Here is a 16,554-nt window from a genome sequence, read left to right as displayed (position 1 = left end):
GCTCCACCCATTCTAGAGGCACATGATGGCTGAATAACAGTCATCACCTGCCAGGGAAGATGCGGGCTTGCATATGTTTGGAAGGGTTACGGACGGTAGCACACGTCCCAATATTAGACAACAGCCTAAGTCTAATGCGTTACTTATCGCAATTATACATTATAAGTAGTGCACTTTCCAATGTTAGAAAGGGGGTATAGACCAGTGTGTCAAATGTTGCACAAAAGCTGTACAATTTTACACAAATTGACACTTTTTTTTTTTTTTTTTTCATTTTAAAGTTCGTTGCAATATAAAATACATTTTTTCGATACTGCTTTAAGACAGTTAGGACCTGAGTAAAATATATGCAAATTTTTTTTTTAATAGAAATACAATCATTATTACTAAAATTTAACTGCCCCCTTTTCTTAACTTTAAGTTTTGGCACAGGTATTTGCCATAGGTAATGTTCCACTACTGAGCTATTCAGTTGTCTCTGTGTCCCACTGCATCTGAATGATTACACTTCCCTTGTTAATAAATTATTCTTTTTTCTTTTTTTACATAGCTCAATGTCTGTGTCCCGGCTGGAGCCTGAACTGCAAGCACAGATTAAAGAGAACAGCCCGGGCCTGGAGAGAGTGTACTTCAATAAAGGGTTATAATCCCGAGCACACACAGTCCTACAACTCTTATGTATGCGGAACTCATAGGAGAAAGAAAGCAAGTCTTAAACCTGTTTAAAGATGAACACAAAGTATTTTTTATAGGTTTTCAAAAATGCTGGTTTTATTTTTAAGTATTATTTGACCATACAATAGAAAACATTCTGATTTTATTTTTGCAGTTCTACAGGGTTGTGCATCTCAATTAGACTTATTATGTAGTCGCCCTCATAAATATCAGGAAAAGCTGGGCATTAAAACAAATGGAAGCAGGTAGCCAGTAAGAAAAGGAAAAAAAATAATACATATACAATAAATATACTTTTTTTTTATGTTGGGCAGATTTCAGAAAGATCGTCCAGAACTTCTATTAATTTTTTTTTTTTTACGAAAGAGTACACATATGTAGTATATATAGTATTGCCTCTCTGTCACATTCATTCTAAAGGGATTGTTCACTACTAGGACAACCTTCTCACTGTTAACATTTGACCCCATTAACACAAAAACACCTAGACTCGCCTCCTGTGCCAGCGCCATTCCAGCATGAGTCCTGCGCCCAATCAGCGCTGGCGTCACTGTCTCTGCCTTCAGACATATTAGTAATTAAGAGGAAGTTAGTGGCCAGCCGAAGCCCTCACCTCCTCCCGATTACTTATACATTTGAAGGCAGGGACAGTGACACCAGCGCTGATTGGGCCCACGGCTCATGTGACATGAGCACATGAGCCCCAGGAACGCGAGTGCCAACACCGTTGGAATGGCGCCGGCACGGGAGGTGAGTATAGGTGTTTCTATTTTAACGGGGGCAAACATCCAGAGTGAGAAGGAGTTGTTCTAGTAGTAGACAAACCCTTTAATGAGGCTAAGTGGCAATATCAGACACAGCTCATTGACCGGTATGGTGCAGGGCAGCATCTTTATGGTAAAATCTGTGCTTTAGTTTCTCTTTTCAGCAAGAAAGGCCCTATTTTTGCAGGACCCATAAACTGTTGCACATATCCATACATAAGTTTACATCAGTGCAAACTTTCTCTTATTGCAAGCCTTGACTTTATGACTTACCTGCCAACAACTCAACGTAACTTTTCTGCATTTGCCTTTTAATTATGGTTTAATACCTCAGTTAATAAATAGCCAACTGGGAATCCTCATCCTGACTGCCAAAGGTCACGTACTTGTGACCCTTAAACATAAACCACTAAGTGCACAAAGGTTGACAACATAGGTGCCATAACCCGTAATACAGTGCAACATTCCAATATATTGTTAATAAAAAGTACAATGGCAAATCCATTGCCTCTTTTAGCACAGAAGGCACAAGATGTTTTTTCTTTCTATGCTAATCACCCCTATGACAGTATGCAGGATATCCATACTTATATTTAGGCTCTGACTTCCAGTGCCAAATAGTTTCATAATGGATCTTAATTATTTCTATGTACTAGATATGTCTATTCACAAGAGCATAACGGACACTCCTTAATAATGAAGATGAGTACACACACTGTTCTTAAAAGGCCTATTGGTGCTGCTCATCCAACCCTATTGTCTGCCATGCCTATTCTTGCCCATTAGATGAGCATTAAATTCCTTCTAAGCTTGAAACAAGGTTCTGATAAATCATCAGAGTTGTAGTTGTGCATTAAAGTATTGATGACCTATCTTTGGAATAGGCCATCAATATCAGCCTGGTGGGGATCTGGCACTTGGCAGCTGATCTTGGCAGTACCAGGAGCTGTTTAGTGTTTGGAGCCAGAATGCCAAGCTCTGTGCTCTATAGTGGCTGTTCTCGGGTTCTGCAGCTCCATATCGCATACAATACAATGGAAGCTGAGCTGCAGTATCTAAGAACAGTAGTAGACAGTTTTGTGATGTTCCAGGTCCATGCACTGTGATCTTCATATGGCCACAGTTCTAAGCATCAGCTGAGCAGTGTGAATGCCAGGTATCGAACCCCCACGATGTTATATTTGTGTAGGTCATCAATTTATTAGTCCCGAACAACCCCTAGATGGGTTTCATATATTTGTGCATTTTTCTAAATTCTGATAATTTTTGACTGAACCTATTTAAAGTGGTACAAGTTTTGACACCTAAGGCCCCCATACACATTAGATTAAAGTTGGCCAAACCCTGAATTGGCCAAGAATGTATGGGGCTTCCAGATTCACCTCTGAAACATGGTGTCAGGAAAGAGAAGGATCCAGCCTGTTGGTTTCAAACAGTTGATCCTTTTCTTCTACAGGAAACAAGCTGCTGCCAGAAGAGTATGGCGGCAGCTTTCTCATACAGACAGCTGTCGGCGCATTGCTATCTAATGTACAGGGAAGCTTTACCCCATAAGATTAAGGAGCAGAGCATCACTGCCTATTGAGTACTACGTGCACCTTCGGTGCCTGTGATCCAACTCTCGATGTGCTGCCTTTTCTTTAATCCTCTGCCTGCGCTGTTACATGTGCTGCTCCAGAGGTATCGTATTGCCCCCAACTATTTTCGTTAGTCAGTCATCTCAGCACAGTTTTTGCAGGACCGCCTGCATTGTTTATAAAATCTTGAAGATATTTTTTGCCTTTTCTATGTTTTGGATATTATTCTTATTATTGCTGCAGCATTTCACTAAAATATTTCAATGGAGAATACAGGGATGGTTTTAGTTAGTATAGTAAGCACTTTCGGGAGGCAAATGCCCCTTATTCACCAGCCAATATTGCTTTTCAAAACTCTCGGGTGCACAGCTTATTAAGAAACTATTTTGATACATAGTTTTACATAGAGCTTAGGTTATATATATTAATCACAATTTAGCTGGGAGAACTTGGCAGATTCTAGGGCACAATATGCATTAGGCCAGTTTCCCACATCCGCACTTCACAGTCCAAGTATGGCCCACGATGTACGGTCTGGCCACAGGTCTCCTGACACAAGCTCGACAGCTTTGGGCCGTGATTTGTGAGTATGTGAAACCAACCTTACATAGACTACAAAGGGCAAGCCAGGACATGTATGGTCATTGTATTCTGCTGTGGTGATTAGTTGGGTCCAAAATTACCTGTATCGCACAGGGACACTTAGTCACACACCTGGAGAGTTATTCCTATCTTCATAGATGGATGTTGTTGGATAGTTCTTGTAAAAAAATTTGCAGCTCATCTTGAGATATTGCTGCCTATGAGACCGACCACCACTGCTGTCTACAGTGTAAGCACTGTACTGAAGTTGGCCAGTGATGATATGATGAGCAGTGAAGCTATCAAGAAGGTGGTGTCCAGTAGTGGACAACCCTTTTAAGTAATAATTTTTTGTGTGTACCTTTTATCTGGGTTATCAGCCATTTTCTTCCCCTCTGATACGTCTTCACAAATATCTTTAGCTGCACGGGACAAAATACAGAGGGGCAGGGAGGGGTCTGAGACTTCCTAGGATGGACATGAAACACTGACATCCTGTCTACACAGTAACACAGTAACTGGACTTATCGTAGGACTGGCGATCACATGACTAAAACTCTTACAATGAATGGAGGTAAATCTTTAGGTGTAACTTAGGTTGGATGAAAGAAGTTAAATCAAGAATAGAATATTAATAGAGAGATAGCATTATATTGCAAAAAAATGCTAGTTTAAGAATTCTTAAAGGGAACCTGTCATGTGAAAAAACACTGTTAACCGGCAGCTGTGGAGTCAGTCTGCAGGTTATTAACGTTCTCAAGTTATGTGGACGCCGCACTGAAAGCCCCGCTTCCAGATGAAATGAACTTTATTCCTCCAGCAGCCTCTTGCTCTGTCATAGAGGAGTTGCTTCAGTCACCGCTCAGTACATAGTGAGCAGCAGCTGTAACCACAGCACTGACTGACAGCTAAGTGCTAAGTCGGCTGTCAGTCACTATGTACTGAGTGGTGACTGAAGCCGCACCCCTATGACTGAAAGCCCGAGGCTGCCAGGAGAAATAAAGTTAATTTCCTCCCGGCAGTGGGACTCTGTGCAGTTGCCGCACGGCTTCAGAACTTTTAACCTGCAGATGAATCCCGTCTCTGCTAGTTAATAGCATTTTTTCACATGACAGGTTCCCTTTAAGGATCTATCATTGACTTAACACATTCCAGCAACATCTAACAATAAGTCGGATACTCTGTTTTTTTTACTTCCAGTGCCAAACATGGTATATAAGAAAAATATTGAACTACCATGAATTTGTTTTAATATATATATTCTGTTCTCACCTTTTATGCATAGGTGCCCATAATGGGGCATGACATAATTGTTTTCTACTGCCATTTAGCCAATTATTTTTGAAATAATGAATTTATTGCTAACATCTAGGTGACGAAGAAAAATTCTTTCCATCTGTATTCTCTGCAGTCTCGTATTCTTATTAACCAGACATGTGAGTCAATGAGTCACAAATTAAAAACTTAGATCCTGGTAAAATAGTTCATTTTAGTAAATAGGCTACTGTGTGCAAGGTGTGAGGAAGATGGTTGATGTGATTGCCGGTAGCGTCGCCCAGCAATATGCATCTAGTAATCCTCTTCAATATTTTTGGTGCTTAATAGTGATGAACAAGAGTTAGGGGTAAAGGGTGGGGGGCAGAACATGTATTTTGAATGCTGTCATTTTCTGGCTGAAGGCGGTGAACTATCGGAGTGACCGAGGAATGGAAGTAGGGATAAGAAAAGCTGCCATCATAAAACCTTGTTGTTGTGATATTGCGTTCTGTGAGTAGTGCTATGAACAGAATAGCGTAATAAATAGATAAGAGTCAGTCTGACTGATCTAGACAAATATAAAATGATTGTCTTGAGTCTTTTCATGAAGCTTTGTGTGGAGAACACGTCATGTGCCATTGGTGTAAAGCAAGTTACTAACAGACCTGAAGATTCTGTCATCGCTGAATTTTTATTATTTTTTTGACTCTCTGAACCGTGCCAATCTCAAAACTCTTTGTTACAGTTACTCAATGATAAAGTACAAAAAGGGTTGGCTACTAAATTATTTCCTCTGATTGCTGACCCAGCTTATTTCAAAAGCTTTATATAAAACCATTTCTTTACATTGTAGTATCTATGGATGGCTGACTTTCTCCATTACATAATCAGCATTTTCCACTGCATTTCACTAGGTAATTTATAACTCAGGGTTTAAGCAGATAATGCAATAATACATTTGTCCAAGATTTAAGAGCCCCACTAATACAATTACCACCGGTCCAGCAGCTGCTTGGGCTGTCCGCCTGGGGAAACCAAAGTGTCCACATTGTACAGCCAGCGAGGCTTCATCAGGAGCTCTCACACTAGGCAAGATCATTACCCTTCTAACACCCACAGACTCTTCAGAATATGGTCATAGAGGTCTGTTCCAGCATCTACAGCTAGACATTTGGGGCTTGGTCCATGGAGAACCTGATGCCCAGTGGTTAACTAGTTTAAATCACTTACTTATTGCATCGTGGGCTATTCTTCATACTTTTCTCACTTTATTCTCTCTTTTGACATGAATGTGTTGGTAAAGGTAAAATTCATTTTAAAGTGTAGCTGTCATTTTGTAATAGTTTTTGTACATTTCAAGCGCTGCATAGTGTTGGTCTTGGCACCCAAACCACCATCGATCAGTCACAACACTGATCTGAAGTTGGAAAATTCTGCATGAGTGAGTGCTACAAGCTTAATAGTAAATCTATGCGTATGTACATTCACTCACACAGCGATGTATAGACACTTAGGCTTACTGTTGAGCCAGTACCTTTCCTTGTGCGTGTACCTCCTGAAGGAGCTGTGCACTTCAGAACGGTGTTTTGGCCGATCAGTGGCAATCCGTGGACCTGGACCCCCACCGATCAGCTAATCTATGCAGCACCTGTAATATATAAACAGGTTTTTTTACAATAGTTACTTTCAAAATCAGTTTACTTAGAAAAACAAAAATATGCTACAAAATCTGGTGTTTGAGGTTAAAGGGAATCTGTCAATACTATGTAATATGACCGTAGCATGAGGTAGGGACCGAGACCCTAATTTCAGCGATGCATCACTTAGTTTACTGGGTGCAGTAATTGTTGATAGAATCACAGGTTTCTCTGCAGCAGATCTAGCAGAGCTGAGATGTTGAGCCCTGTATAACCCGCCCACACCACTGATTGGCAGCTTCCTGTGTACATTGTACAGTGACAGAGAGATGCTAATTAGTGTTGGGGGCGTGGTTGGACTAGGAGGCACTTAGTCCTGTAGTGATAATCTGCTGCTGATAAAACACTGATTGTATTGAAACAGCAAAATACAGCAGAGTTAGTAAATCATCCCTCGAATCAGGTTCACTGCCCCTAAATGATGCTGCTCTCAGATTACATAGCAAAAACCTGCTGACAGATACCCTTTAAGCAATGTTACTGTAACGGTGCTATAAGGCCTTGGGCATATTACCGCTCTAGAATACTGCACCTGTTCCTTAGTATGCATCTGATTTCATACTTCTTCATCAGACGACATATTATGGACAAGGAACATCTCTTTAATACAGTGATGTAGTTCAGAGTAGACTTAGTTCTTAGCCAACTCTTCCTCTATATGGAATAGAGGTTTTGCAGTACAGACTCTATAAAAAAGAGAACCTATAAGGCTAAGTTTCCATGGTGCATAAATATTGTGTATTCATATGTGGAAAAACCGCTATGTATTACAGTTCCAATGAAGTGGATGAGATTTATATAGCTCTCATACCCACTGTGCAAAAATTGACCTGTGGTGCTATTTTAATAACTGAAAAAGACAAAATCCGCAGCTAAAAAATACACATATAAAAAAAACGCAAGTTACCTAAATCTTCTACCTGGTGCAAAAATGCTGCTTAAAATCCACATCAAAAACATGTCGTAGGAACGTAACCCTTTGCTGTTCAAAACCGAAATCTAGTTTTCAGGTAACAATGTTCTGAAAAGATGTTGTATAGTTCTATATAAATATACTTTTAGGAGATGTTTGAGATTAAAAAGAGCTCCACTCTTGTCCTGAGGCGGTGGCTGGTATTGCATTTCCATTCATGTGATGGCTGATATGTTGGAACTAGAAGTTTTGGCGTATGAACAGGCAACGACGTACCATATTTATTAACAGGCGTACTTACTCCTCTGAACATCTGTTTAAAACTGACAGAGATCACAAGTCTAGATAAATCCTCCTTTATGTGTGCTTTTGATTTTTAAGGTGTATTTCAATATCCCCATAAGACTTCTTTTAAACTCTTGCCAACATCTTTTTTTTTTTTTTCTGTACAAATCATGTATTTATTTACTTTGAACCAAAGAACATTGACTTTGAGACCGTCATACCCAAAGCTTCAGTCTTTTAATGTTTTTATCAGTTGTATTTTTGTAGCATCACGAAAGAACAAAGTGGAACCGTAACTCATGTGATTGTAAGATATTCTAGAGGGAGAAAACTCCACGTTATGTGCAATAAGATCTAAAACTGGGATGAGAAAAAGTGACTTTGTCTGCCGTGTTATCTAAATAATGTTAGACCGTGAACAACTGCATTTTATGTCCTGTATTAGTGATAAGAAAATGTTAGGAAACTCTTAAATGTTCTTAAATCTCAGTTTATATAGTGAAAATAAAATAAAACCAAGGCTGGACAAATCCAATATTTGTTTGCTTGTTATTTGAATGCAATATAAATTTCTACAAACGGCTCGTCATACTCATGAATGGAAAATATTGTGGGTACTGCATTACTAGAACGTGGAGGATTGATTTCTAAACTTGCCTTGGCAGCCATACATTTGGCTGCAGGGAAAATGAATGGCAAGGCTGGAATAACACTCCGATTCATCAAGACAAGCGTTGTTCACTCCGGTTTTAATAAGGGTGTGTGTTGGTGTCAGATGCTCCTTATTCACTAAGAGTCGTGTGTGCCCTGTACACCTCGCCACTAATCTTACTACAGTCATAGACTGGAGTAAGATTTCTGGCATAAGGAACGCCACAACCAGTCTTGAATTAGACAAGATGTGGCGTCACGCCACCATTCGGCTCCAGCTTCACCCAATTTCATAGAACTGAGTGAAACTGCCAAAATGCCCAAAGCTTTTACACCACACCGCGTTGTGCAAAATTTTTTCAACTTTTCAAAGGCGTAATTGCTTTGATGAATTGCATTTTTAGTTTTTGTGGCCCTTTCTTTTTGAGTCAACTCAATGATTTGGCTCAAAAAATGCATGTGTGATTGTAATATAATACATGACCTGGTCTGCCAGACCAAGGGGCACTTTTTTGTTTTTGCTGATCTTTGGCAAAAAGAGGGAAATAGAAGGAGCTGCGGATCCAACTTTATGATGTGTACAAACCTAATGTTATGTTCACACAGCCTAAACTTGGATTTTTGCAGCGTATTGCAAAAACAGATATGGAAGTGGATTAGCCCTGATCTCATTCAGTGGAGCTAACTTTTAGGTTTTCCATTCACAATACATAGCAATAATGAACATGCCATGGATTTTAAAGGCATTATCCAGCTTTAAGGTACAATGTGTCTGCAGTCACTCTTTGTGATTACAGATTTGAGAATCCTAACTGCCCACGCACTGAGCGCTGTGAGGGGGGCAGTCATGTGACCGCAAATATGTGATTTCCGGCCATATTCTTACTAGACATGTCCAACCTCATTCAATACACTTGCATTGAATGGGGTCATGCACGTCTAGTCGGCACCTGACCGCATGTATTCAACCTGCATACTTGTCATGTGCCCGCCACTGTTGGCATCGAAGAATCCTCACAGCGCGCAATGTGAAGGTTTACAAGTCTGCAGTTCGATAGAGTTATTGTAGACATGTACCCTAAGGCTGGACAACCCTTTTAAGTTTGCAGCGTGTTCATTATTCCATAATAATTTATTTTGGCACAGTATGAAAAAAGATACCCCATTTACTTGCAATGTCAGTAGCCTATTGTCAGGATTTGGGTGCGAAACATGGCCCATTTGGAGATTTTTGGTTTTCAAACATACTGAATGTTCCAAGAACAGTGTAAAACATCCATTTTTACCACTGTCTATCAGACTGGTTGGTCAATTATGTAAGATTGTATAAATTGGGTGAGACAAATATGGCTGCTTTCTTCCTTTGTGTCAGAGAATATATAGTTAGAAGATATGTCCGGGGACCTTAGCCAGAGACAATAGTAGTCCAGTGTCACCCCTGGCGAGAGACATGTCATATTACATGGAGTGGTGCTGGGAGAAGCTGATTGGGGCAGGCGCCACCATATTAGTCTCGTCTTTGGCTTTGGCTCCGGATCTTCTTACTGGCATTTCAGAGAAAGTATAGAGCGTTTCAGAGAATCATATACCTGACTGCAGTTGTGCAATCAGGCTCTGGTTCATGCTGCCCATTGTTTGGGCACCATTACTCAAGTGACATGCTCTTTTTAAAAAAATAGTGAAAGGTCCTCAATAAAACATTGCAGCTGAGTGTTCTGCAAAAAAAAAAATCTGTTGGAGATCCTGGGTTCTGACTGCTCTCTGCTCCACTCTCTCTTCTCTCTGTGTTAGAGATAGCAGCAGGAAGGGAGTTTTACACAGCAAGCAAGTATTAGGCCCCGTTCCCACGTTCAGTACTTGGTCAGTATTTTACATCACTATTTGTAAGCCAAAACCAGGAGTGGGTGATAAATACAGAAGTGGTGACGTGTTTCTATTATACTTTTCCTCTGATTGTTCCACTCCTGGCTTTGGCTTAAAAATGCTGATGTAAAATACTGATCAAATACTGAACGTGTGAACGTGGTCTCACTGTGAGGCACACTCGCACAAGTGAAAGATCTGAAACCTGGATCAGGCTATAAATTATGTATTAGGGGGACTGAAAATGAATAAAGGCTGAATCCTGAAATTTGGTGCAATTTTGTTAACTACAGTTAACCATTGACTTACAACCTTGTATGTAAACCTCATTATTTTCAATGTCAAATGTGTGCATAGCCTTTCCAAAATGGTACGTTATCACCTATCCACAGGATAGGTTATGAATGTTTCCGGTGAATACATTGGAGGATTTCCTGAACACCTATACAAAAACTGGTGGGGTCTACAATTAGTGAAAATTATTAACAGGAGATCTGTTAATTGATGGTGTTTGTGGTAAAGTTGGCACATCTCACCACACTGTGGTATGAACTTCTATGGGAAAAAAGCCCTAGGCCCCGATATATCAGGAACGGCAATGTTACCTCTGATCTTGATGAGGCGACGTGTTGAAGTTAGACGCTGATAATTCATTAAGAGGTGCATGTCCATGTGCGACTCCCACAAATCTTACTCCAATCAATGACAGGAACAAGATTTCTGATGTAAATTACACCACAGCTCGTCATGAATTAGACTAACTGTGGCATTAGGACCCAGCTCCACCCTTTTGTCAGCTAGGTGAAACTGGCGTGAAAACACCAAATGTCGCAAAATTTTTGCGCATTCCTATCTTAATTTAGTGACTTTCGTGATTTACCCCAGAATTTTGGCATAATCACTTTAACCCCTCTACGATATCCGCCGTACATGCAGAGCGCAAGTCGGAAGCGACTGTATGAAGCAGGCTCACGCAGCGAGCTCTCTCCATACCCTGCAGGGGAACGCTGTGCTTCACCCGCGATTGCTAACCTGTTAATTGCGACTATCAATTTCTGAAAGCGGCATTTAACATGCACTGGCATGCATGCGCGTCAATCTCTCACCCCATCGGCGCACCCTTGACTTAATCGCGGGTCGCCGATCGATTGTCATGACACCTGGAGGTCAGCTGATGACCCCTGTACCTGTCATTACGGAGCCCCTTTGAAACCCTGCCTCTGACCAGGCTTCGAAGGAGACCGTGATTCTTGCTATATGTAGCAATGCTGTGGCATCGCTGTATATAGCACAAGCGATTGGGTGCTCGCATCTAACAGTGAAAAGTAAAATAAAAAAAACAATAAAAATGTAAAAAATATAAAAAGAAGCTTAAATGTTCAAATCATACCCCTTTTCCCCCATTGAAAATAGAGATATTGATACACATATGTAGTATTGTCGAGTTCAGAAAAGTCCAATGTATCAAAATATAAAAACAGTTAACCCGAGCGGTAAACACCATAAGCTTAAAAAATTAAAGAACAGTAAAATTATGTTTTTTGGTTGCTGCAATTCTTCAAAAAAAGGCTGTAACAAGCAATCAAAATGTCATATCTATTCCAAAATGGTATTACTAAAAATGTTGTCTCGCTCCTCAAAAAATAAGCCGTCAAACAGCTCCATCAGCTGAAAGATAAAAATGTTACAGGTCTCGGAAAATGGCGACACAACCCCCAAAATTTTTTTTTGCCATCTTCTTTTTTTTCACCACTAAAATAATAAAAAAAAACTTCAAATGAGAATCATATTGCAAGGTCATTTTTACCACAAAATGTACACTGTAAAAACAATTCCCAAAAAACAATGTCAAAATTACGTTTTTTTTCACAATTTCACAGCACTTGAGAATTTTTTCCCATTTTCCTGTACACTATGTGGTAAAATGAACGGTGTCAATTCAAAAGTACAACTCGTCCCGTACAAAACAAGCCCTCATATGTCTATATGGACTGAAAAATAAGAGTTATGGCTCTGGGAAGAAGTTGAGGAAAAACTAAAACACAAAAACAGAAATTGGCCCCGTCATGAAGGGGTTAATGAATCGGAGCCCTGGAGTCTAGTCCTACTTCTGGTAATATGTACAGATGCCATGCATTGACATTTACCTTGAATATTTTCAAACACTGACAAGTAGAATCCAAACATCACAACTCTGGGCAGCGAGGACGCCAAATCTCTCTCACACCACCTACAAATGTACACACGTGGTCAAAATTGTTGGTACCCCTCGTTTAGTGGAAGGAAAACTCACAATGGTCACAGAAATAACTTGAATCTGGCAAAAGTAATAATACATTAAAAATCTATGAAAATAAACAAATGAAAGTCAGTAATTGCATTTCAACCCTGCTTTCACAGAATGTTTTAAAAAACTCATGAAATAGGCCTGAACAGAAATGATGGTACCCCTGAAAATAATCTGACAAAAGGGACACGTTAAATCAAGTTGTGTGCACTAATTAGCATCACAGGTGTCTACAATCTTGTAATCGGTCAGTGGGCCTGTATATAGGGCTACAGATACTCACTGTGCTGTTTGGTGACATGGTGTGTACCACACTCAACATGGACCAGAGGAAGCAAAGGAAAGAGTTGTCTCCGGAGATTACAAAGAAAATTATAGACAATCATGTTAAAGGTAAAGGTTATAAGACCATCTCCAAGCAGCTTGATGTTCCTGTGACTACAGTTGCACATATTATTCAGAAATTTAAGATCCATAGGACTGTAGCCAACCTCCCTGGACGTGGTCGCAGGAGGAAAATTGATGACAAAGAGACGGATAATACGAATGGTAACAAAAGAGCCCAGGAAAACTTCTAAAGAGATTAAAGGTGATCTTCAAGCTCAAGGAACATCAGTGTCAGATTGCACCATCCGTCGTTGTTTGGACTTCATGGGAGACGACCAAGGAGAACACCATTGTTGAAAAAAAATCATAAAAAAGCCAGACTGGAATTTGCCAAACTACATATTGACAAGCCACAAAGCTTCTGGGAGAATGTCCTATGGACAGATGAGACAAAAATGGAAGTTTTTGGCAAGGCACATCAGCTCTATGTTCACAGATGGAAAAATGAAGCATATCAAGAAAAGAACACTATCCCTACTGTGAAACATGGAGGAGGCTCTGTTATGTTCTGGGGCTGCTTTGATGCATCTGTCACAGGGTGTCTTGAATCTGTGCAGGGTACAATGAAATCTCAAGACTATCAAGGGATTCTAGAGAGAAATGTGCTGCCCGGAGTCCGAAAGCTTGGTCTCAGTCGCAGGTCATGGGTCTTGCAACAGGATAATGACCCAAAACACACAGCTAAAACACCCAAGAATGTCTAAGAGGAAAACATTGGACTATTCTGAAGTGGCCTTCTATGAGTCCTGACCTAAATCCCATTGAGCATCTTTGGAAAGAGCTGAAACATGCCGTCTGGAAAAGGCAACCTTCAAACACGAGACAACTGGAGCAGTTTGCTCAAGAGGAGTGGGCCAAAATACCTGTTGAGAGGTGCAGAAGTCTCATTAACAGTTACAGGAATCGTTTGATTGCAGTGATTGCCTCAAAAGGTTGTTCAACGAAATATTAAGTTAAGAGTACCATCATTTCTGTCCAGGCCTATTTCATGAGTTTAATTTTTTTTTAATTCTGCGGAAGCAGGGTTGAAAAGCAATGTCTGACTTTCATTTGTTCATTTTCATAGATTTTTAATTTATTATTACTTTTGTCAGATTCAAGTTATTTCTGTGATCATTGTGGGTTTTTCTTTCATTAAACGAGGGGTACCAACAATTTTGACCACGTGTGTATGTGGCACCCCAGGAGTCCGGTTGCCACAGTGGCATTGCCTCCCTCACAAGAGGTGATGCCATGCCTGGAAGCAAGCAGGGGTCCCCTAGTCAAGTTTTGCTAAGCATGCAACACTGTCCTGGCTCCAGACCAGCAAGGGGAGCTCCTCCCCTTGGCAACTGGGATCTGGGGGCGGGGTTAGTTAGACTTAGTGTGAGGAGTTTAAGTGAGGATGTCGAGGAGAGAGGAGCTGGGAGTGGAGCTGCGCGGCAGTTCACCCCAGAAGGAACCAACACAGAGGGATGGGACACGGGAGTCCGAGGCTGTGGGGCACTGAAGGCCCAGCAGCAGAAACCGGAGGGCAGGAGACTGCCCGGAGGCTCAGCAACACCGCAGGGCCCAGCACCGCCACGTGGGAGCGACACTTCAGCAAGGCCCGAGCTGCCTGCCAGACGGGTGAGCACAAAGACGTTGCACTCAGGGACGAGGGCCACCGCACAGCTACAAGCAGCAGGGCCAAAGAGATTAGTGGAAAGGGAAGGCCTCCAACTTCACCTGGTGAGGAGGATTCTTTACTTGCTTCCAGGCTGCCCGGACTTCCACTTCTAGCCAGTACCCTAGTCCCAGTTTGCCTAATCACCGCCAGTAAAGATAAGAGGAAACCGCCATTAAGTTGTGGGCTGATTATTGCTGCACCATCAACTCCTGCACTACAATGCCCAGCATCACCTATAACGTCTACACTGCCCTGGAGCTAAGCTCTACCTGTGGAGAGCCACACTATCCCTGCTGCAGTAACATCAGCTCCAGAGGACTGCTCCGTAGCGGCGGCTCCCTTTAGCCGTATACCACAGGTGGTGTCTCGAACTTCATACATAAAAACTATAAACTCACCTTTTGATTGACCGCCCTGGGTCACGGATCGGGTCACCGCCACTGTGACATCTCCCCTAACAACGACCGGCCCGGCACCGAGTACTCCACGGCCCAGGGGGTGCGTCAACTAAGTTCCACACTACATTGTTATTGCTCTATTGGGAAAGCCTATTCTGTTATTGGGCATTGTCCCATATACATTATAAGGCAATCATTGTCCTGGATGTGCATATTGTTTGGCCAGTACTGGACATGTTGGTTTCATTATACACATGTCCCCGCATCTTACAGCAGGCTCTTGCTTTTAACATTTGTGGTATTTATCATTTGTGTCTTATTATTTTATTGAATAAAGTTATACTTTTTTGGCTATAAAATACTCTTTTTCTGGGCTTTTGTTTCAGGCCTATGTTTTGAAGTTAGCCATAATTCTGGTAACATTTACAGATACCAAGGATTGAAACTTGCCTTCGATATCTATTCAAACGCTAACAAGTAGAATCCAAGCATCGACAACTAGGTGATGATTAATGAAATATCAAATGTGTCCACTAGATGGAGATGTATCAACTAAAGCAAATTAAAGGGAAACCTGTCAGGTCCCCAGTGCCCCCAGAACCACCTGCAGTTCTGTCTACCTATCTAAACACCCTGCCTAACAGTCCCTGTATTACATTAAACACATAAACAGATCTTCAGAAAAAGTATTTCTAAAGTCCGTTTATGATCTGTAAATGAGAGCTCTGACTGGTCGATGGGGCGTTGGTGTTCCCAAACTAGTCAGTCGACTGTGGGCGTGATAACATGACTTACAAGCACCGGCATCATCGCTAGCGCTGTACAAACATTGCGCATGCGCAGCTTCCTTCCCTCACTACACTGAGCCTCTGAAGCCGCGACGCGGACACCTGACCTCAGAGAGGCGCACTGCTCATGATCAGAGGTGCAGAAGTCAACGGCTTCATTTACATATCATATACGGACTTTAGAAATACTTGTGTGTAATGTAATACAGGGACTGATAGGCAGGGTGTTTTATATATGTAGATGCAACTATTTTTGTTGTATCTACAGTCATGGCCAAAAGTTTTGAGAATGACACCAAAATTATATTTTCACATGATCTGCTGGCCTCTGGTTTTTATTAGTGTTTGTCTGATGTTTATATCACATACAGAAATATAATTGCAATCATATTATGAGTACCAATAGGTTATATTGACAGTTAGAATGAGTTAATGCAGCAAGTCAATATTTGCAGTGTTGCCCGTTCTTTTTCAAGACCTCTGTAATTCTCCCTGGCATGCTCTCAATCAACTTTTGGACCAAATCCTGACTGATAGCAGTCCATTCTTGCATAATCAATGCTTGCATTTTGCCAGAATTTGTTGGTTTTTGTTTGTCCACCCGTCTCTTGATGATTGACCACAAGTTCTCAATGGGATTAAGATCTGGGGAGTTTCCAGGCCAAGGACCCAAAATCTCTATGTTTTGTTCCATGAGCTATTTTGTTATCACCTTTGCTTTATGGCAAGGTGCTCCATCATGCTGGAAAAGGCATTTTTGGGCGCCAAACTGCTCTTGGACG

At 41.2% G+C, this 16,554-nt stretch overlaps 1 protein-coding gene across 4 annotated transcripts in view; it reads left to right on the top strand.

Annotated features, from left to right (window-relative positions):
• SFXN1 (sideroflexin 1) overlaps positions 1-8,273 on the top strand; it is a 43,644-nt gene extending 35,371 nt beyond the window's left edge. For all 4 annotated transcript variants that reach the window (XM_073651292.1, XM_073651293.1, XM_073651294.1 and 1 more), the window contains one exon: positions 551-8,273. In XM_073651292.1, the coding sequence (XP_073507393.1) occupies positions 551-647 (97 nt within the window). In that variant the 3' untranslated portion in view covers positions 648-8,273. The remainder of the gene's footprint in view (positions 1-550) is intronic.
• The last annotated feature ends 8,281 nt before the right edge of the window (positions 8,274-16,554 follow it).

This window comes from Phyllobates terribilis, unplaced genomic scaffold (assembly GCF_046119375.1).
Source record: "Phyllobates terribilis strain yellow unplaced genomic scaffold, ASM4611937v1 Scaffold_11__3_contigs__length_659146591, whole genome shotgun sequence".
Classification (NCBI taxonomy): domain Eukaryota; kingdom Metazoa; phylum Chordata; class Amphibia; order Anura; family Dendrobatidae; genus Phyllobates; species Phyllobates terribilis.
The sequence above is the reverse complement of the archived record's forward strand: the minus strand, read 5'-3'. Positions and strand labels throughout refer to the sequence as shown.